Below are 23,845 nucleotides of genomic sequence, written 5' to 3'. Positions count from 1 at the left end.
GAGAACACCACAAATATATCTATTTGCAACAAAGGAAAACGCAAAATGCCAAAACTTTGCATCCAGTTACCCACAACATCAGTCTCAGGGCAATGCGTTATGGATGAGTTGGTCAGGGATATTTGCTAACGCTTTTCCCCCTCTCCCATTCCTTCCATATCTGGTAAACAAGTTGAGTCCAAACAAACTCAAACTCATACTAATAGCGCCAACATGGGCAAGACAACCTTGGTACTCAACACTACTAGACCTCTCAGTAGTGCCTCATGTCAAACTACCAAACAGACCAGATCTGTTAACGCAACACAAACAACAGATCAGACACCCAAATCCAGCATCGCAATTTGGCTCCTGAAGTCCTAGAGTTCAGACACTTAGACCTTACACAGGAATGTATGGAGGTCATAAAACAAGCTAGGAAACCTACCACTAGACATTGCTATGCAAATAAGTGGAAAAGATTTGTTTATTACTGCCATAATAATCAAATTCAACCCTTACACGCATCTGCCAAAGATATCGTAAAATACTTACTACATTTGCAGAAGTCAAAGCTAGCTTTTTCTTCCATTAAGATACATCTTACCTTCATGGAACCTCAACATTGTCTTAACACGACTCATGGGTCCACCTTTTGAGCCCATGCACTCTTGTGAAATGCAATACTTAACATGGAAAGTTGCATTTTTAATTGCCATCACATCTTTAAGAAGAGTAAGTGAGATTCGAGCATTTACCATACAAGAACCATGTATTCAAATACACAAGCATAAAGTAGTTCTACGGACAAATCCTAAATTTTTACCAAAAGTCATATCACCGTTCCACTTGAATCAAACAGTAGAATTACTAGTGTTCTTCCCACAGCCAGATTCTGTAGCTGAAAGAGCACTACATACATTAGACATCAAAAGAGCGTTAATGTACTACATTGACAGAACAAAACTAATTCGAAAAACAAAACTATTATTTATTGCTTTCCAAAAACCTCATACATGAAATCCAATTTCTAAACAAGGCATTGCTAGATGGATAGTTAAATGCATTCAAACCTGTTATCTTAAAGCAAAAAGAGAACTGCCCATTACACCAAAGGCCCACTCAACTAGAAAGAAAGGTGCTACAATGGCCTTTCTAGGAAATATTCCAATGACCGAAATATGTAAGGCAGCTACATGGTCTACGCCTCATACATTTACTAAACACTACTGTGTAGATGTGTTAACAGCACAACAAGCCACAGTAGGTCAAGCAGTACTACGAACATTGTTTCAAACAACTTCAACTCCTTCAGGCTGAGCCACCGCTTTTGGGGAGATAACTGCTTACTAGTCTATGCACAGCATGTGTATCTGCAGCTACACATGCCATCGAACAGAAAATGTCACTTACCCAGTGTACATCTGTTCGTGGCATTAGTCGCTGCAGATTCACATGCGCCCACCCGCCTCCCCGGGAGCTTGTAGCCGTTTAAAAGTTAATCTTGAACATTTGTAAATTTGTAAATATATTACTTTAAACTACATTATGTACATACGTATTCACTCCATTGCATGGGCACTATTACTAGCATACACAACTCCTACCTCACCCTCTGCAGGGAAAACAATCTAAGATGGAGTCGACGCCCAATGGAGCCGAAATGGGAGGAGTCCCTCGATCTCGTGACTCGAAAAGACTTCTTCGAAGAAAAACAACTTGTAACACTCCGAGCCCAACACCAGATGGTGGGATGTGCACAGCATGTGAATCTGCAGCGACTAATGCCACAAACAGATGTACACTGGGTAAGTGACATTTTCCATATATAGACTACGTATTCATGCATGCACACCGCAAAGCTAAAAATAAGAATTATAAATGCATCACCACGGGGCTTGACTCTAGCATCATCCCTTGTCTGACAACTTCAGGTTGTGGAACCCTAAACAACCGAGACAAGGGAAGAGCCCTAATGGGAATACTCACTGGGCAATGCATCAATAGAGAAGTTCCTTCTTCTCTGAGTTTTCAAGCTTCCCCACTTTACATACTTTAAACAAACGTAAGAGAAAGGTTCTAGAAACCTCCTCCCTTATAGTAAGTTGTGAAATTCAAGTGCTGGCCATACCAGGTCATTGTTGAAAAAACACAATAGAGACTGGCCAGATCTCACGGTGTATTTCCAAGACTGAGCTGTACCCTGCTCTACCATAAAAATTCTCAGCCTGGAACATCTTTATCTGTATTCCTTGCCATGTTATGTTCTCTTCCCTGATGAGAAAAAGCAAAAACCCATTAACAAGCTGTGCGCGGAAAAGTCGCTGCGCAACCAATGTGTTGCATTTGGAGCTAAGCACAAAACTGAGTCAGTGGTCAAGATGGAGTCTGTGGTTAAAAACAGATAGCATTGCAGTTGCACATCTTTTTCCTGCCTAGTGGGTCCTCAACTTGAAGATGGCTTAGTTAATGCTCCACCTGTAGAGTCTTGTATAATTGTGACACTAGCTGCTTTACCCTGAAACTCTTTTCCTAGTGGCAGTAGCTTTGGGCAGTAGGTGGTGTTACATACCTTGTAACCAAATTTGCTGTAAACTTCTTTCCAAAAACAATGTCTTTGAGAGTGAAACCATCCTTCCTTCATAAAGGTGGTGTTGGACTTTAAGTTCAACTAGCCTTTTTTCACATAGACGAAGAGTATGATCAGTCAATCTGTTTCTTAGTCTGACAAGTTTGGAATATATTAAGGGCTTTTTGCTGCCAATCTGGATGCACTAAAGAGCATAGAGTTACAAAAACATTTGTTGCATGTCTTTACATAAAAAATATTACATTCAGAGATAGGGTGGAGGATTGCTTAGGATTTGCAAGACATCCACATAGTTTTCTCTCTATTTTTTTTTTCAAACACATTTTCTTGACTCGATTTTTCAGGGTGGAAACCTAGATTGAGAAGAGTTTCGAGTAGCTTTTGTTCTTGTGTGGTTTCTATCCCTTATTGGAGATCTGGCTATCTAAACTTACTATGAAGTATTGGGCAGTGATTGGAAGAGGTTGTTGAGAGGACAGTGGTATCTTCTAGCTCAGTTATGTACTTCACGGACATTGGTTCTGATGGATACATATGTTCCTCTGCAGGCTGTTTATCGCCTATCCCTTGTCCCCTGATGTTAGGCCAAAGTTTGCTGAACATTTCTGAAAAGCTATGGGGCTGAGGTTGGTTTTGAAAGTGCTCTCTCTCTTTGTGACTGTGCAGTTTTGTACATAAAGTTGGGGGGTAACAGAAAGGATGCCCAGTCTGACGTTTTAGGCTTGATTGAGAGTTCCTTTTGTAAAAAGGAAATGTTGCACATGGCCATTCTGCGTGGATTTTCAGTACTAAACATAGATGGAGAAGTCTGCATATATCACTTGAATGGTCAAACAGTGACTTGTATTTGTCGTGGTTTGTAACCGGTTTGTACCTGATACAAATTATCTTGATAACAATTTGGTTTTACACAAAATGCATTGATGAAATTTCTGGAAATTATCTGTTCATCCTCCAGAACGTACTCTAGGCCAATCTGACTTGCTTCTGGACCAGACGTAGCTTAACATGAACCACAAATAACCTCCTTTATGATGATCTGCAAGTTCTCTTCTATGCTTAGGGTAGTAACCTGATTATAACTATCCTGTTGCTGGTAGTTTGTTTTGAGGTCTTTGTATGTAGAACATGGTTTTTTTTTTCTGACCAGCCAAAAAGAAGACTTCTACACTTGACACATTTCTTCAGGAACTTGGGTGTCCATAGACCAAGTTGCTTAACGTGTGGTGCCTCTAAGTGTAAAGAGCTGACAGGAGATTTGTGCAAGGTAAGTGTTGATGCTTGTCTGAGCGCTAATGTCTGTTTCTGTTCTAGGTCTGGAGTATGATAATAACTCTGAGTACATCTCGCCTAAGCGACCTATGATTGAATGTACTTATCAGCAAACGCAGACTGTGAAACACAAATTCACCAGTTGTGGCCCACCTCCTTCATACTGTGCTGATAACTTGGAGCCCTACTTTTATGACGACAGTCCAGGTTTTCACAGCAACTACTCCCCAGGATACACACCTTTTGATGACAGACCTGTCTATAATGGTATGTTAACATTTTTCTAGCAAAAAATTGGCGTTCTTGTGCACTGATGGTCTTTCAGGAGAGAGTTGTGCCAAGTGCTGCCGAGGTGACGCGTATGCTGAATTTTCGATTGAGGTTGCATAGGAGAACGTCTTAGCAGTCCACACACTATTGTGGAAGTGTTACGGTGCACTAAATTCCATACCGCACGCCGAGCTAAACACCTCAGTATATATATGATGAGCACAAGGCAGTCTGAAGGCTACAACGACAACAAAGTTGCCACGTGCCACGAATTCTATCAGATTGCCAAGTATGTTCTTCCTTGAACAGATCATGGCACCAATGAGATGGTTTCTTTTGGATACAGAGGGGGTAGTCTTGCAGGCTTGATAGGACTTCTGTACAGAAAACAAAAATACTAATTAAATTTTCTTTCCCAGATTTCTTCAGAGTTGTATCTAAGGTTGCCCACCACTGACAGCATTGTATTTTTAATGGAGCTTTATATGGTTCTTTGGTATGTTGTCATGGGTTGAGGAGTTGGGGTTCTCCAACATGTCTATCTGTACACCCAACCACAATTTCACGACTCCAGTTCACAACTCCATCAAGTTTGTTGCTCCTAGAATATACCAGTCAGCCTGGAATGTCACCTTCCTGATTGACTGAATCAGGTCTTATTACAAAAAAAAAGAAGAAAAAAACAGTATGTTATAGTAGTTTTTAACACAGCACAGTGTTGCCAGTTACTTGGCTCTATTGCATCCTTTGTATGAAGTTCAAAGTCCTTCAGCTGAGATTTGTCATAAGAGCATTTCTTGTTCGGCTTTCCCTTGGGCAATTGATGTCCGTTGGAAGGTGGAGGGTAAGTTGGCGCTCATCCTACAGGGGAAATATACAATCATAGTTCAGAATTTGAGGTACTCGACCTTAGCTGTTCTAACTGCAGTATGATTGTCAATTTTTGTATGCTCCTATTAGGTGACAGGACTTTCTCTTCCATCAAGAGTTTGTGTTTGTGATGTGGTGTTCTTGACTCACCTGTGTTTTTGGTGATTCATCCTTATCCTAACCTGATCAGCTGAATTATGTCTAGTGTTTGATTTCTACAATTGTCTTATTTCAGTGGGATATTGCATTTGTCTGAGGTTTTTTCGTGCCTGGCTGGCTTGCTGACATTTTGTCAGGGGTCTTCTGGTTACCCTTCTTTTATACCCTATAATTCGTGTTGCTTCTAATTAACCGTGTTTGTTCATGTCTGCTTGTTTATCAGCCCTTCTTAGGATTGATATCCACCTAGTTGATTGTTAACTCCCTATTTTAGACTCACTTGATTAATGTGATAGATGGACATTCTACTGCAGGTTGTAAATGCTTAGTAAGCTAAAGCTTAAAAGGGAACATGGCTTAAAATTCTAATCTCCCCATATCCATGAGCCATCTCAAAGTGAGGTAGAAGTCTCCCTTCCCTGTGTGCATTTTGGATGTCTTCCACAATCAGTGGCTTAAAATGCTTCTACCAGCACTGTTGCACCCCAGTGTGTCGCCATACAGAAGTGAATATTGCCTAGTAGCACCCTTCTCTGTTAGTTCAACACAGCCATGTGCTTTGAAGGTTAGGATTCAGTGGGTGGTATAGATGACTAGAGAGCAAGCATGCAGAACATGAGTGAAGGGATGGTGTGGTGAGAAAGGCAAGCACGGAGTAGGTGAAAGCCGTGTGGAACAAATGAAGGATGGTGGGTCATACAAATACAATAAAGGTGCGGTGAGCGTTGCTTGTATCTTGTGACTTTTGCTTTGGGTGGGCGAGCATGGTAGTTGATGGTAGGATGAGGAGGCAGTCGGGATGTTGCACTGGTTGACCTGAGGATGCAGCTGCTGACACAAGGGTGTGGCATGCAGAGGTTTGTTTTGTGGAGATTAGTGCTGTTGTAGAGTGGTCTATTTGCTTAATGATCTGTTTAATTGGTGTAGGTATAACAAGTCTCCACAATGCAATTAATTAGGGGTATCTGATAGACTTCTAGCTGTAGATTCCTTACCTTTTGAATTTCCCAGGCGTCAGACTGGATCAGGAGGACTTTTGATTGAGCAATACCCCTGCATGCCGTCAGATGGCTTTATTGGGTTCTGCACAGCAGTGACGTTGGCGCTGGAAGTGGTGTCGCGGTCACCTGTATATATGCCACTTCGGCGTGCAGACACCGGTTCTTTTCTCTCTGCTCCAGTTAGTGCTGATCCGGAGAAGAGCTACCCCTCTGTCTCTTTTTGACAGGTTTTTTTTTTCAGCTTTTTGTCAAGTATGTTTTTGACTATGTCGAGGAATGTCTTTGAGGAAGGTAGGTTTTAAACCGTGTGGCGCCTGTCACCACACCATATCAATTACAGAGCCCCATCTGGTCAGGTTATGGTGCCTTAAGCAAGACCATGTCTTGAAGTCCTGCTTGAACTGCCAGACCATGGTGCCGAAGGCTTTGAGGGAGCAGTCCCTAAATTTGCTTGCGGCCCGGCAGTTGACGCTACTTAGCATGACTCCTGAGAGGTCTCGGTCCCGATCGAGAAGATGGTTGCGGGACTGCTCCAGGAGCCTTAAGTTCTCTTCGTCCAGTTCCAGGTCATTGGCACACTCCGGGAAGAGGCTTAAGAAGCACAAGAAGTCAAAGCGTTCAAGGTTCCATGGAGCTGTTGCCAGGTCTGACTTCAAGCCGCTCTCTATTTCCGGGAGTCGAAGCGACCCTTGCTGTGGTGAGTGAGTTTTACGAGGCCATGAACCACATGTTTGAGCAGGCAGGCCACTCAGGAGCATCTTCAGGGTCAAAAGAGGCCCCATCAGGTTCTGCATTGGTGGCTTTGGCCTCTACTCCAATGAGGTCTCACTGATACGATTGTGGATCTGGACTGGTGTTGGTTGTGCCAATGCGGCCTTCTCTGGCGTTGGTCCCAACATAGATGATGTCGATGCTCCCAGCCCCCACCGGTGCCAGCCCGTTCTAATCCACAACCACTCTGAGTCGGAGCGGCATCACTCAGCGCCAACTCCAGTGCTGACAGGGCCCATTGGTCCTAGGTTGTTACCTGAGCATTCTTCTGAGCAGCCAAGCATAGGGGAAGAATTGGAGGGGGTCATTGGACCCTTTAGAATACCACTTTGGGAACATCTATGGACTGGTACGGGGAACTGGGAGGTGCCAGTGGACTGGTCACATCTCCACATACTGGTTTGCTTTCTCCCCCTACCATGGCAAAGTAGGAGGGAGCATCATATGCAATGTTGGTGAAGAGGGCAGTGGAGGTCCTTGACATCAAAATCCCATCTGTGGTGGTAATAACTAACCTCTTGATTGAAGTGCTTTAACCTGGAACTTCATCATCACAGCTCCCCTTTAGCAAAGCACTGACTGACGTCCTTCTGGGAACATAGTCCAAGCCCAGCACAATTGTCCGCCGCCAAAGCCCCACCCCAGGGGACCCGAGTTTTCTCATCCAAACACCCCACCACTGATAAGCCACAACTTCCCATGGTGCTTTCCCTGCTGCTCTCCAAAAGGCTGGACACCTTGGGAAAGAAGATGTTTTCTTCCACCAGCCTAGCATTGAAGTCGGAGCCTTTTGGGCTGTTATTTCAACTCTGTGGAATACAGTTGTGCAAGTGCTATCCTCTCCCAAGCAGTAAAGAATGGGAGATATGCAGCAGAATTCACCATTGGCTGTGGATTGGTGTAGGAAAGTACCATCTTGCCTGGCATGTTAACCCCATATTTCACTGTATATATGTTGTTTTAGTCTGTGTCACTGGGACCCTGCCAGGCAGGGCCCCAGTGCTCATAGGTATGTGCCCTGTATGTGTTTCCTGTGTGATGCCTAACTGGCACTGGGGGGACAATTCCATGATCCCCCCCGGGTCTCTAGCATAGTACCCGGGTACTGCCAAACTGCCTTTCCGGGGTCTCAACTGCAGCTGCTGCTGCTGCTGCCAACCCCTCAGACAGGTTTCTGCCCTCCTGGGGTCCAGGCAGCCCTGGCCCAGGAAGGCAGAACAAAGGACTTCCTCTGAGAGAGGGTGTAACACCCTCTCCCTTTGAAAATAGGTGTGAGGGCTGGGGAGGAGTAGCCTCCCCCAGCCTCTGGAAATGCTTTGATGGGCACAGATGGTGCCCATCTCTGCATAATCCAGTCTACACCGGTTCAGGGATCCCCCAGCCCTGCTCTGGCGCGAAACTGGACAAAGGAAAGGGGATTGACCACTCCCCTGACCTGCACCTCCCAGGGGAGGTACCCAGAGCTCCTCCAGTGTGTCCCAGACCTCTGCCATCTTGGAAACAGAGGTGTTGGAGGCACACTGGACTGCTCTGAGTGGCCAGTGCCAGCAGGTGATGTCAGAGACTCCTGATAGGCTCTTACCTCTCTTGGTAGCCAATCCTCCTTCCTTGGTTGCCAAACCTCCTTTTCTAGCTATTTAGGGTCTCTGCTTTGGGGATTTCTTCAGATAACGAATGCAAGAGCTCACCAGAGTTCCTCTGCATCTCCCTCTTCACCTTCTGCCAAAGGATTGACCGCTGACTGCTCAGGACGCCTGCAAAACCGCAACAAAGTAGCAAGACGACTACTAGCAACCTTGTATCGCCTCATCCTGCCGGCTTTCCCGACTGTTTCCAGGTGGTGCATGCTCTGGGGGTAGCCTGCCTCCTCCCTGCACCAGGAGCTCTGAAGAAATCTCCTGTGGGTTGACGGAATCTTCCCCCTGCTAACGCAGGCACCAAAAGACTGCATCACTGGTTCTCTGGGTCCCCTCTCAGCCCGACAAGCGTGGTCCCTGGAACTCAGCAACTCTGTCCAAGTGACTCCCACAGTCCAGTGACTCTTCAGTCCAAGTTTGGTGGAGGTAAGTCCTTGCCTCCCCACGCTAGACTGCATTGCTGGGTACCGCGTGATTTGCAGCTGCTCCGGCTCCTGTGCACTCTTCAAGGATTTCCTTCGTGCACAGCCAAGACTGGGTCCCCGACACTCCTTCCTGCAGTGTACAACCTTCTGAGTTGTCCTCAGGCGTCGTTGGACTCCCTTTTGTGACTTCGCGTGGACTCCAGTTCACTTTACTTACAAGTGCCTGTTCAGGTACTTCTGCGGGTGCTGCCTGCTTCTGTGAGGGCTCCCTGAGTTGCTGGGCGCCCCCTCTGTACCCTCCTCCAAGTGGCGACATCCTGGTCCCTCCTGGGCAACAGCAGCACCCAAAAACCTCTACCGTGACCCTTGCAGCTAGCAAGGCTTGTTTGCTGTCTTTCTGCGTGGGAACACCTCTGCAAGCTTCATCACGAAGTGGGACATCCGTCTTCCAAAGGAGAAGTCCCTAGCTCTCTTCTTTCTTGCAGAACTCCAAGCTTCTTCCATCCAGTGGCAGCTTCCTTGCACCCTCAGCTGGCATTTCCTGGGCTCCTGCCCACTCTCGACACTGTCGCGACTATTGGACTTGGTCCCCTTGTCTTACAGGTACTCGGGTCCGGAAATCCACTGTTGTTGCATTGCTGGTGTTTGTTATTCCTGCAGAATCCCCTTATCACGACTTCTGTGCTCTCTAGGGGTAGTAGGTGCACTTTACACCTACCTTTCAGGGTCTTGAGGTGGGCTGTTTTTCTAACCCTCACTGTTTCCTTACAGCCCCAGCGACCCTCTACAAGCTCACATAGGTTTGGGGTCCATTTGTGGTTCGCATTCCACTTTTGGAGTATATGGTTTGTGTTGCCCCTATACCTATGTGCTCCTATTGCAATCTACTGTAATTCTACACTGTGTGCATTACTTTTTTTACTATTACTTACCTAAGTTTGGTTTGTGTACATATAACTTGTGTATATAACTTATCTTCTTACTGAGGATACTCACTGAGATACTTTTGGCATATTGTCATAAGAATAAAGTACCTTTATTTTTAGTACTTCTGTGTATTGCATTTTCTTATGATATTGTGCATATGATATAAGCGGTATAGTAAGAGCTTTGCATGTCTCCTAGTTTAGCCTAAGCTGCTAGAAACACCTCTTCTACACTAATAAGGGATAACTGGACCTGGCACAAGGTGTAAGTACCTCTGGTACCCACTACAAGCCAGGCCAGCCTCCTACAAATTGGACAATACTGACTCACTGGACAAAGTAGTTTTGTTAACAGTGGCTTTAAGACATCATGCTTGGTTGAGAACATCTACCTTTTATGGGGATGTCTAGGCCAATCTCATGGACATGCCCTGCAATGGGACTTGTCTCTTTGAAGAGATGGCAGACCCCCATTGGAGCTCTTCATGTATTTGCGGGCTACAGTCAAGTCCTTGGGAATCTCAGTGGCCCCTCGTCCCCAGTCTGCCTTTGCCCCTTTCATGGCTATGAAGGGGGCATGCCACTGCGGCAACCCTTTGCCAGCCACCGTCCTGCACAAGCTCCCTAAGCTATGCATGGAACGTGATGCATTCCGATCTAGTGGGTCAGATAGCCAGAGGTCGTCTACCACCAACCCACCAGCATCTGCAGCCTCTACGCCCTCCTAGTCTCCTAATAAAGGATCACGGCTGCCCAGTGGACGGGACAACACGTCATCTCCCTCCCCCCAGTACCGCCAACACAAGAACGGCTGATGAAGGGTCATTTATCCCTACTCTGAGAGGATGTTACGGCTGTCTTGGCCAATTGAAACTAAAGCAAGGGTTTTGATATTAAACGTAGGCAGTGGTTGTTATTCCTGCTAACTTCTGATTTCCTCTCCCTCCCCCCCCCCCCCCCCAAAAAAGAAAGAACAAGGGTATTTGCCCTATTCTAGACGTCCGAACCGTCAGTCTGTTCCTCAAAAATGAGAAATTAAAGTCTTCTCTGCCCTAGACCAAGGAGACTCGTTGGTTGGTAGCGTTGGTCTAGCATGATGCCTCTATGGAGTATACATCTCCATCTGCCTGCCCACAGGCGTTACCTGCTGTTCAAGGTAGGCCACATGCACTTTCAGTTCACTATGCTCCCCTTTGGCCTTACCAGCGCCCCTCTGGGGTTCACCAAGGTGATGGCCGTGGTTGCAGCTCATCTTTGGAGATTAGGGGTATCAGTCTTTCCCTATCTTGACCTACTGACTGTTGAAAGCAGGCTCAACTTAGGTTGTTGTCTCCTACCTTCATACTATGGGAGACCTCCTGCATGTGCTGGGGTGTACTACAAATGTGCCGAAATCACACCTGACTCCTTCTCAGATGCTCCCTTTGATTGGGATAGTTCTGGACAAAGTGCAGTTTTGGGCTTTTCGTCCCAAGCAGCGAGTCCAGGATATTCAGGTTATGATAGTGGTGTTTCAGCCTCTGCCCTGGATTTTGTTGACAATTACTGAGTCTGCTGGGCCTTATGGCCTCCTGCATCCTGATAGTGAATCATGCCAGATGGCATATATGGGCCCTGCAGTGGGATCTGAAGTTCCACTGGGCACAACGTCGGGGGAGTCTCTCAGGCATGGTCCAGATCTCGGAGGGAACTGCAGAAGATCTGCAGTGGTTGATGACCAAACGTGATTTGGTCAGAAGCAGACTCCTCTCCCTTCCATAACCAGATCTGACAGTAGTGACAGATATGTGTCACTTCTGTGGGAAGAGGTAGAGATCAGAGGACTCTGATCTCAAGCGGAATCCAGACTCTACATTATCTTGCTGGAGCTCCATGCAATCCGACTAACATTAAAAGCATTTCTTCCCTCAGTCAAGGGGAAGATAGTCTAGGTGTTCATGGGCAATACCACCCCCATGTGGAACTGCAACAAGCAGGGTGGGTTCGTGGGCCCTTTGTCAAGAGGACCTGTGTTTCTGGATGTGGTTTGAACAGCAGGGCATAGCCCTGGTGGTTTAACACATGGCAGGTTCTCTGAATGGCAGGGTGGATTAACTCTGCTGTCGATGCCTACCGGATCACAGATGGCATCTCCATTCGGAGATGGCGCAAGGAGTTTTTCAGCAGTGGGGAGAGCTTTGGTTAGATCTGTTCACCTCTGAAGACCACGCGCAATGTCAGCAGTTTTGCGTGCTGGAGTTTCTAAGGCGACTATCGATTGGAGACTCTCTTCATCTTGAGTGGAGTTCGAGCCTCCTGCACACCTTTCCGCCTGTTAGACATGAGGTCTCTGGTTGGCAGTCAGTTTGCACTGTGTCCAAGCAGGGACCCTCACTCTAGTCAGAACTGAGGGAACTCTTCGGACAACCCCTGCTCACCCCCTTGGTAGCTTGGCACAAGCAGTCAGGCTTATCGAAGAGGTAACATTGGAAGTATTTGTACCAACACACAGAGTAATACAGTGAAAACACTACAAAAGGGACAACACCAGTTAATAAAAATAGCCAATAGATATCTAAATCAAACAAGACCATAACGACAAAAATCCAGCATACACAACCAAAGATATGAATTTTTCATGAAAAAGTCTTAAGCCATAGAAATCAGTAGATGTGTTGTTTTTTTACAAAGTACCTGGTATGTGCCAAAAATGAAGGCAATTCCTGACTCGCAAGTGAGGCCGTGTGTCGATTTCTTTTCCGGTAGGATAGGCAATGCGTTGTTTCTCTCTCCCTCAGAAGAGTGATGTGTTGATTTCCAGACGGGCAGCCGCAGGTCCATGCAGGTTCACTGTGGTTTAGATGCCCAGCGATGATGCATGTGAAATCATGCCGCACGGTGGTAAAGAGCCACAAAGCGTGGGTGATGCGTCAATTTTGGCAGCTGCAACCGTGTTTTGCTTGAATTTTCCAGCCATGAAGCAGGTCGTGCGTCTATTTATTTTTTATTTTTGTCCAGCTGGAGTTGAGTGCTGCGTTGCGTGTTGTCCTCTCTCAGGTAGAAGCAGCAACTGCATGCAAACCCAGCAAAGCACACTCAGACTCAGGGGGCATTACTCCTCCAGCTCTTCAGCTCTTCTCCTTGGCACAGGTTCGTCTTGATCCAGAAGTAATCTGAAAGTCTGGGGTCTTGGGTCCACTTCTTATACTTATTTCTGCCTTTGAAGCTGGCAAAGTTCAAAGGAAAGTCTGTTGTTCATTAGATCTTTCTTGCCCCAGATACAGACCAGGGGTTGGAGACTGCACTATGTGAGGACAGACACCGCCCTTTCAGGTGTAAGTGTTAGTCCCTCCCTCCCCACTCTAGCCCAGGAGACTCATCGGGATATGCAGGACACTCCTCAGCTCCCTTTGTGTCACTGTCTAGAGGGAATTCACAAACAGCCTAACTGTCAGTCTGACTTGGATGTGGATTCCACAAGCAGGCAGAGGCACAGAATGGTTAAGCAAGAAAATGCCCACTTACTAAAAGTGACCCTTTCAAACAGACAATCTAAAAACCACCTTTACCAAAAGATGCATTTTTAAATTGATTTCAGAGACCCCAAACTCCATATGTCTATCTGCTCCCAATGGGAAACTTGACTTGGAAGATGTTTGAAGGCCGTCCCCATGTTAACCTATGGGAGAGATAGGCCTTGCAATAGTGAAAACTGAATTTGGCTGTATTTCACTATCAGGACATGTAAAACACACCAGTACATGCCCCACCTTCTAAATACACTGCACCCTGCCCATGGGCTACATAGGGCCTACCTTAGGGGCACCTTACATGTACAAAAAGGAAAGGTTTGGGTCTGGCAAGTGGGCACACTTGCCAGGTCGAACTAGCAGTTTAAAACTGCACACACAGACACTGCAGTGGCAGGTCTGAGCCATGTTTACAGGGCTACTCATGTGGATGGCACAATCAGTGCTGCAGGTTCACTTGTAGCATTTGATTTAAAGGCCCTGGATACCTCTAGTGCACTTTACTAGGGATTTACTAGTAAATCAAATATACCAATAATGGAGAGGCCAATTATAAATGCAGTTTACACAGAGAGCACTTGCACTTTAGCGCTGGTCAGCAGTGGTAAAGTGCCCAGAGTACCAAAACCAGCAAAAACGAAGTCCAGCATACAGTCAAAAACACAGGAGCAGAGGTAAAAAGAAAGGGGAAACCACGCCAAGGATGCCAGGTCTAACACCACTCATACAACATCTACGCAGGTTTCTCAAGAAGATCAGGAACGACCCGGCCCAAGTTATTTTTGTGGCATCGGACTGGGCATAGAGAGTCTGGTTTCCTGAGCTTCTGAAAATGAGCATCGATCCTCTGATCAGACTGCCCCTTCGGGAGGCTCTTCTGTCAAAGCAGCTGTGGAGGGTCCTCCACCTGAACCGGTCAACTCTCTGCCCTATTTCGTGAAGATAGAGCAGCAACAGTTGATGGCCTTTGACCGTCCTCCCGAAGTCTGTAAAGTAATTCTGGGAGCCAGGTGTCCCTCCACCAAGATGGTATACGCCTGCTGATGGAAACATTTTTGGAAATTATTGTACAGAAAAGTCTTTCTGCTTCTCTCTCTCTTGCCCTTGCCCAGTAGGACTTTCAGTCTGCTCTAGCCACTTTCCTGCAGCTGCTTGACAAACCTCTTTATTTAACTCCCCTTTTTCAAATACGTTCCTCAAGGGGCTTGTACATTTGTCCACCCCCGCCCGTTAATGCCTCAGTGAGACCTTAATTTGGTTCTCATCTACCTCATATGGGCTCCCTTTGAGCCGTTGCACAATTGTACTCTTCGGTTGCTGTAGGAGGCTGCCCTGGTTTGCAGTGGTTACCTAAGGTACTTACACCTTATACCAGGTCCAATTATCCCTTATTAGTGAAATGTTGTCTGTATTTAGAAGCCAGGCTCTCTAGGGGTAGTGTGGATGAGCAGCCAAGGCCTAACTGGGAGACATGCAAAGCACATGCTATACCACTGTAATCACACACATGAAAGAAAATACTCAGTGTTACAAAAAATAAAGGTACTTTATTTTGGTGACACAAATGCCAAAAATACCTTAGAGACTATACTCCCTTAGGAGCTAAGTAATATACACAGTATATACACTAGAATGCAGAAATAGCTGTAAAACAGATAGGCCCATTTCCAACTATTGAGCTTTTCACTATTTGCACTGTTTTCTAAGGGGAACACAAACCATAAGCTAAGAAAGTGGAATGCGAATGTCTGTTTCCCACCTAGGCAAGTATAGTGTGTAGAGGGGCGCTTGGAGTATTAGAAAACCCCAAAGGTAAGTAATAGAACCCACCCCAGAACCCAGGAAAGCAGAAGTAAATCGCAGTAACTTTCCTAGAACACACAACACGTGATAGATTTTGCAAGAACCAGAAGACTGCAAGACCCCAACAATGGATTCCTGGACCTGAAGACCTGTGGAAGAATGGCACCAAGTCCAAGAAGCACTGAAGAATCCAGGGAGAACAGGAACCACTGCTAACCCAGATGAAGGTGCAAAAGAAGAACCACCGGTGAAGAACAGCCAGTACTGCACCCAAGAAGACGGATGTGGGATCCTGGTTGATGCAGGTGTCACACACCGGATGGATGATTGCAGTCTGGTTTGCATTGCTGGATACTGCCAACAAGCCTTGCCACTCGCAAAGCATGCGGTTATCGGAAAATGGTGCTGCCTGGGACCAAGAGGGACCTGGTGGCCTCTATCCAGAAGGGGGAGGCAGAAGGGGCTCTCAGGAACTCAGAGAGCCCTCAGAAGACCAGACAGCCCACACAGGAGTCCCACAGCACGGGCACAAGGAAGGTTCAAAAGGTGGCCCACGCAGCACTACACAAAGGGATCCTACGCCAGAGAAACACTCAGGAAGCTGTGCGTCACAGGATGGAGTGCTGGGAGCAAGAGGTGCACAGTGCACGAAGAACTTCATGGAAGGATGCCAACAAGCCTTGGCAGCTGCAAGTCACATGGTGCACAAGGGTACTGTCTTGCTTGGGGAGGCATGCTCTTACCTCCACCAAAGTTGGACGTCTGGACCACTTCAGTCCACCACCCGTATTGCTGGATCCACACACTTCTTCAGGAGAGCGGACCCAAGCCACCGGTCATCGCTGCAGAGGGGTGCCTGCTGAAGCAGGGAAGTGACTTCTTCACTTCAAGGGAGATTCCTTAATTCTTCTGGTGCAGGTTGAAAACAGGCAGTCCTCGGAGGATGCACGACCTGGAAATAGTTGCAGTTGCTGGCAGGAGCTGAAGATACAATGTTGCAGAAGCCGTCTTTGCTTTTGCAGTTTGTAGAGTTCCTGGAGGGTCCAGATGCAGCTTTGTCTGTAGAAGGTGAAGTAAATGATGCAGAGGATTCCTGCTGGAGTCTTGCAATCCAAATCTGAGGAAACACCCAGAGGAGAGACCCTAAATAGCCCTGAAAGGAGATTGGTCAGCTACACAGGTAAGCACCTACCAGGGAATGGCTCTGAAGTTACCTGCTGGCACTGGCCACTCAGATGCTCCCAGAGTGCCCTGCCAACTTTGAATCCAAGATGGCAAAACCCAGGGACACTCTGGAGGAGCTCTAAGCACCACCCCTGGGGTGGTGATGGACAGGGGAGTGGTCACCCCCCTTTTCTTGGTCCAGTTTCACGCCAGAGAAGGGACTCTGGGGAGGGGGGGTCCCCTGAACCGGTGTAGACTGGATTATGCAGGAGGGCACCATCTGTGCATTTCCAAAGGCTCTGGGAGGCTACACCTTCTGTGCCTGTAACACCTATTTTCAACGGGAGAGGGTGTAACATCCCTCTCCCAAAGGAAATCCTTTGTTCTGCCTTCCTGGGCTCAAGCTGCTGAAACAGGAGGGCAGAAACCGGTCTGTGAGGTGGCAGCAACTGGGGCTGCCTGGAAATCCTCAGAAGTCTGTAATAGCATAACTGGGGGTCCTCTAAGGAGCCCCCAGAGTACATGGAATCGTATAGCCAATGCTTGCAAAAGCCTTGGGGTATGATTCCAACATGTTTGATACCAAACATGGCCATATTCGGAGTTACCATTGTGAAGCTGTACAGAGGTAGTGGCCTATGTCCAGTGCACGCATAAAATGACATCCTGGCACTCGAAGTCCAGGGAAATGGTCCTTGACGACGTGGGGGCACCTTTGCTAGTGCAGGGGTGCCCTCACACATAGGCACTCTGCACCTAGCCTTTAGTTTTGGAAGGCCTGAGATATAGGTAACTTATAAGTGACCTGGTGCAGTGTAAATGGCAGTGAATGGGTGCATGCACCATTTCACACAGGCTGCAATGGCAGTCCTGTAGAAGCCTTTACATGGGCTCCCTCTGACTGGCAAAATAAATGCTACAGCCCATAGGGATCCCCTGGAGCCCCCAGTGCCCTAGGTACCTAAGTACAATATACTAGGGACTTATAAGGGGTGACCAGTGTGCCAATTCTGGGTGAAGTACTGGATTACCAGTATGCAGTGACAAAATTTAGAGTAAAGAGAGCATAAGCACTGGGGTCCTGGTCAGCGGGATCCCAGTGACAGTCAACCACACTGACGACAGGCAGAAATTGGGGGTAACATGCCCAAAAGAGGATACTTTCCTACAGAAGCTTACCGTCAAGGCAGCTTTTCTAGTAGCAATAACATCTGCCCGGAGGGTGAGTGTGCTGCAGGCTTTGTTATCCAAACCTCCCTGTTTGACTGAGTTTCCAGACAAAGTGGTGCTTCTCACTAGGGCCTCTTTCCCTCCAACATTTGTGACCCCATTCCATTTGGGGCAGTCTGTCACCCTGCCCACCTTTTACCCTCCTCCATATCTCTAAGTAACACCCCTCTCCCAAAGGAAATCCTTAGTTCTGCCAGCTTGAGCTTCTCAAGCAACAGGAGGGCAGAAACCTGTCTGAGAGGTGGCAACAGCTGGGGCTGCCTGGAAAACCTCAGAAGGCTGGAATGGCAATTCTGGGGTCCTCTAAGGATCCCCCAGAGTGCATGGAATCATACAACCACTGCCTGCAAAAGCCTTGGGGTATGATTCCAACATGTTTGATACCAAACATGCCTATGTTCGTAGCAACCAATATGTAGCTGGACATAGGTAGTGGCCTATGTCCAGTACACGCGTAAAATGGCATCCCCGCACTCGTGAACACCGGGAAAATGGGCCTCGAGGTTGTGGGGGCACCTCTGCTAGTGCACAGGGGTGCCCTCACACACCAGTATTCTGCACCCTGCCCTCAAGGCTGGAGGGCCTGCTGTAGGCGTGACTTACAAGTGACCTGGTGCAGTGTAAATGGCAGTGAAAGGGTGCATGCACCTTTTCACGCAGGCCGCAATGGCAGCCCTGCAGAAGCCTTTGCATGGGCTCCCTATGGGTGGCAAAAGATACGCTGCAGCCCATAGGGATCCCCTTGAACCCCAATGCCCTGGGTACCTAGGTACTATATATTAGCAACGTATAAGGGGTGACCAGTAGGCCAATTGTGGATGAAATAGTGGGTTACCAGTATGCAGCAACCAAATTTAGAGGAGAGACAGCATAAAGAGGCTACTTTCCTACACGCACTCATACTTAAGCCTGTGAACAAGGGCTGTGGTGGCCCCAAACGCGTTGGGCAATAAATGGAAAGAAAGAATTCTTAATGGCAATTTGAAAATAAAAAGAATGCTTCCCTGAGAGTGTGTCTTCGTCATGAGGGCAACCTTTGGAAGTGTATTTGTGTATGTGTGTGTGTGTGAGTGATGGCGCACAGGGGCTACTGCGCACAAAACAAATCTTCCAGAGCCAGTCTGATGCCTGGGAAATTCAAAGGCAAGGAATCTGAAGTTATCAGATAATGCATTACTGAAGTTAAGTAACATGTTCATAATGTATGCACTGAAGTGGGCAGACGCCAGTGTTGTGTTCTGTGTTGCTCTGCCTAGCACTGGTATACTTTGATCCTCGATGTGGCTTGTGGATTGTTTGAGTAATGTCTATTTGAGGTTAGTTTTCTGTCATACTGGAATGGCGTGATCACAGTAATTCACTTTCTCAAGGTTATGTCCAACAAGTACAGCATCACTGTCATCATTTAGTTTTGAAATCATCTTGTATTTAGATTCGTGCAGATTTGTTTCTCATCAGTGACACAAATCCTACTTAAGGTAGTGAGTGGGGGTGGAAGGGGAGGCCAAAGATGACTGGGTGATTGTATCAAAATGTAGGTGGAAAAAGTATAGAATGTTGCATTTGGCCTATAGTTAGTGGTATGCCATCTGGTGGATTTTATTTTTCAGACTTTATTTGCTCTTTTTTTTTTTTTTTTTTTTTTATTGTTTAGGGATCTTCCCTTGCATCACATTAAGGAAAGGATTTCAGATGCTTGGTGTTGGACTTTTGCTTTTGCAGGGTCATCCCCAGACTTTTTTGCCTCCTGCCTCCTATATTTTTCTGACATGTTGCTGTTGGCTTTTCAACTCTGAGCACTTTACCACTGCTAACCAGTGCTAAAGTGCATATGCTCTCCTGTTTAAATTGTATGTAAGTGGTTTATCCATGATTGGCATATTTGATTTACTAGTAAGTCCCTAGTAAGGTGCACTAGAGGTGCCAGGGCCTGTAAATCAAATGCTACTAGTGGGCCTGCAGCACTGGTTGTGCCACCCACATAAGTAGCTCTGTAATCATGTCTCAGACCTGCCACTGCAGTGTCTGTATGTGTATTCTTACACTGTAAATTCGACTTGGCAAGTGTACCCACTTGCCAGGCCTAAACCTTCCCTTTCCTTACATGTAAGGCACCCCTAAGGTAGGCCCTAGGTAGCCCCAAGGGCAGGGTGCAGTGTATGGATAAGGTAGGACATATAGTAATGTGGTTTATATGTCCTGACAGTGAAATACTGCCAATTTCGTTTTCACTGTTGCAAGGTCTGTCTCTCTCATAGGATAATATGGGGGCTACCTTTAAATATGATTAAAGTGTAGATTCCCCTAGAGAGTAGATGGACAGGTGGAGTTTGGGATCCCTGAACTCACAATTTAAAAATACATCTTTTAGTAAAGTTGATTTTGAGATTGTGAGTTTGGAAATGCCACTTTTAGAAAGTGAGCATTTTCTTGCTTAAACCATTCTGTGACTCTGCCTTGTTTGTGGATTCCCTGTCTGGGTCAGTTTGACAGTTGGGTTGTTTTTCACCTCACACCAGACAGTGACACAAAGGGAGCTGGGGTGTGATCTGCATTTCCTGATTAGCCATCTCTGCTAGGAGGGAGGGGTGGAGTGGTCACTCTCATCTGAAAGGACTGTGCCTGCCTCTGACAATGCTGTCTCCAGCCCCCTGGTGTGTGTCTGAGGCCTTGCCTGGGCAAGGCAGGATTTCACAAGCAGGTGTGAGTCCCCTTTGAAGGAAGGTGACTTCAAAGACTAAAATGGGTATAAGAAGGGCACCCAAACTTACAAACTTTAGAAACACTTCTGGAATCAAGAGGAACCTCTGCCTGGAGAAGAGCTGATCGCTGAGGAACAAGTGCTGCCCTGCCTGTGACTGTGCTTTGTGGAGCTTTCCTGCAGTGCTGCTTCTGCCAGAGTAAGAGGGCAAAGACTGGACTTTGTGTGCCTTCCATCTTGAAGAAGAAATCTCCAAGGGCTTGATGTAGAGCTTGCCTCCTGTTGTTGAAGTCTCAGGGATAGCAAAGACTTCTTCCTGCCAGCACCTGGAGTCTCTGGAGAGACCCCTACTCTGCTCTGTGGTGCCCTTCCAGTTCCTGGGACCCTGAAAGGAGAGGCTGGCAGCCTAAGGACAAAAATACACGCACCAAGCACCGTGCGGAGAAAAGATCGACGCGAATCCGATCGCGGCTGAGAAAACGACGCGACGCCGGCTCCGCAGCTGAGAAACGACGCCGCAGGAAACGCGACCGGAGAATCGACGCCCGGAGCAGGAGAAACGACGCGCAGCATCGCTGACGAAGGCTGAGAGATCGCAACCAGCGCCGCGGGACTTTCGGACCGTCGCGTGGCTGGCTTTTTCGACGCGCCTCGCCGTGCCGAGCTGTTTTCGACGCATATACCCGTGCAGGGTTATTTTCGACGCACACCGCCCGTGCGGGGTTATTTTTGCCGCAAACCAGGTACATTTTCACGCTAGCAGCGCTAGTGTGTTGTTACAACTACCTAAAGACTCTTTTTATTTTAAACCTTTAAAAAAATCATAACTTGACTTGTGTATGTTGGATTTTTGTCGTTTTGGTCTTGTTTTGTCTAGATAAATATTTCCTATTTTTCTAAACTGGTGTTGTGTCATTTTGTAGTGTTTTCATTAAGTTACTGTGTGTGTTGGTACAAATACTTTACGCCCAGCACTCTGAGGTTAAGCCTACTGCTCTGCCAAGCTACCAAGGGGGTAAGCAGGGGTTAGCTGAGGGTGATTCTCTTTTATCCTAACTAGAGTGAGGGTCCTTGCTTGAACAGGGGGTAACCTGACTGTCAACCAAAGACCCCATTTCTAACACTTGGTTTTGTGGGCAAAGGTGTGGAACTGAAGGTATAGATGTTCAGAGGTGGTGCAGGAGTAATGAGGTGACCGTGGCAGTGTGGAGATGAGAGTGCAGTGGAATATGTAGTAGCATCGCTGGTTAGGAGAGGTAGTGGTTTCCCCCTTCAGCGACGCCATCGCCGACTTAATCTCCCCGCACGCCCTCGCCTCACTGGACTACATCCTCTTAGGCGACCTCAACTTCCATCTGGAACAAAACAACGACCCCAACACCACCACCCTGCTCGACAACCTCGCCAACCTCTGCCTCAAACAACTGGTGAACACCGCCACCCACATCGCCGGACACACGCTTGACCCCATCTTCTCTGCCAGCAAACACGTCTTCTTCAGCCACGCCTCCGCCCTACACTGGACCGACCACGGCTGCGTCCACTTCACATTCCGACGCGAGACCCGCCACCTCCGCACCCAACCCATCCCTCGTCGACAGTGGAACAAGATCCCCGAAGAGCAACTCTTCTCTGCACTCGCCGCCAACCAACCCACCCTCACCACCGACTCCAACGACGCAGCCCTCAACCTCACAAACTGGATCTCCAACTGCGCAGACATCCTTGCCCCCCTCAAACGCACGCATCGACAGACCAACACCAAAAAACCTCTCTGGTTCTCTGACACCCTCAAAGAATCAAAGAAAACCTGTCGCGCCCTTGAGAAAGCCTGGCGCAAGGACCGCACCGCTGACATGACCTCCCTCAAGAACGCTACCGCGAACACCACCACCTGATCCGCGCCGCCAAAAGGAACTTTTTCACCGACAGACTGGACAAAAACAGACACAACAGCAGAGAACTCTTCAGCATCGTCAAGGAGTTCTCCAACCCCAACGCCAACGCCGTCACGTCCTCACAGGATCTGTGCGATTCCCTTGCCACCTTCTTCCATCGCAAGATTAGCGACCTCCACGACAGCTTCGGACACCAGACCCAACCAAACACCACCGAACCGGCATCCACGGCCATCACCCTCATCAACTGGTCCTTCATCAACACAGAAGAAACCAAATCCATCATGAACTCTATCCACTCCGGCGCCCCTTCGGACCCCTGCCCGCACTTCATCTTTAACAAAGCCGACGACATCATCGCCCCGCACCTCCAGACCGTCATCAACTCCTCTTTTTCTTCTGCTACCTACCCCGAATGCTGGAAACACGCCGAAGTCAACGCTCTACTAAAGAAACCTACGGCTGACCCGAGCGACCTGAAAAACTTCCGCCCCATCTCTCTTCTGCCTTTCCCAGCCAAAGTAATAGAGAAGACCGTCAACAAACAGCTGATCACCTTCCTGGAAGACAACAACCTGCTCGACCCCTCACAAACCGGATTCAGAACCAACCACAGCACTGAAACCGCCCTCATCTCTGTCACTGACGACATCCGAACCCTGATGGACAACGGTGAAACAGTCGCCCTCATTCTGCTCGACCTCTCGGCTGCCTTTGACACCGTTTGTCACCGCACCCTAATCACCCGCCTCCGTTCCACCGGAATCCAAGGCCAGGCCCTGGACTGGATCGCCTCCTTCCTCTCTAACCGTTCCCAAAGAGTTTACCTCCCTCCGTTTCGCTCTGAACCCACCGAGATCATCTGCGGCGTACCCCAAGGCTCATCACTCAGCCCGACACTCTTCAATGTCTACATGAGCCCCCTCGCCAACATCGTACGTAAGCACGACATCATCATCCCCTCCTACGCCGACGACACCCAACTTATACTCTCCCTCACCAAGAACCCCGCCAACGCCAAGACCAACCTACAAGAGGGTATGAAGGACGTCGCAGATTGGATGAGGCTCAGCCGCCTAAAGCTGAACTCGGAAAAAACGGAAGTCCTCATCCTTGGCAACACCCCGTCCGCCTGGGACGACTCCTGGTGGCCCACTGCCCTCGGCACCGCACCGACCCCCACAGACCACGCCCGCAACCTCTGCTTCATCTTGGACCCTCTTCTCACCATGACCAAGCAAGTCAACGCCGTGTCCTCCGCCTGCTTCCTCACCCTCCACATGCTCCGCAAGATCTTCCGCTGGATCCCCGCCGACACCAGAAAAACCGTGACCCGCGCCCTCGTCACGAGCCGCCTGGACTACGGCAACACCCTCTACGCCGGGACCACAGCCAAACTCCAAAAACGCCTGCAACGCATTCAAAACGCCTCGGCCCGCCTCATCCTCGACATACCCCGCAGCAGCCACATCTCCGCACACCTGAGACACCTGCATTGGCTCCCAGTCAGCAAAAGGATCACCTTCCGACTTCTCACCCACGCACACAAAGCCCTCCACGACAAGGGACCGGAATAACTCAACAGACGCCTCAGCTTCTACGTCCCCACCCGCCTCCTCCGCTCCGCTGGCCTCGCACTT

At 48.0% G+C, this 23,845-nt stretch overlaps 1 protein-coding gene across 1 annotated transcript in view; it reads left to right on the top strand.

Moving 5' to 3' along the window:
• LOC138289887 (PC-esterase domain-containing protein 1A-like) overlaps nt 1-23,845 on the top strand; it is a 181,660-nt gene that overhangs the window by 151,809 nt on the left and 6,006 nt on the right. The window contains exon 9 of the mRNA XM_069230207.1: nt 3,884-4,108. Within this exon, the coding sequence (XP_069086308.1) occupies nt 3,884-4,108 (225 nt within the window). The remainder of the gene's footprint in view (nt 1-3,883; nt 4,109-23,845) is intronic.

This window comes from Pleurodeles waltl, chromosome 1_1 (assembly GCF_031143425.1).
Source record: "Pleurodeles waltl isolate 20211129_DDA chromosome 1_1, aPleWal1.hap1.20221129, whole genome shotgun sequence".
NCBI lineage: Eukaryota > Metazoa > Chordata > Amphibia > Caudata > Salamandridae > Pleurodeles > Pleurodeles waltl.
Note: the sequence above shows the minus strand (reverse complement) of the source record. Positions and strands in the feature narration are given on the sequence as shown.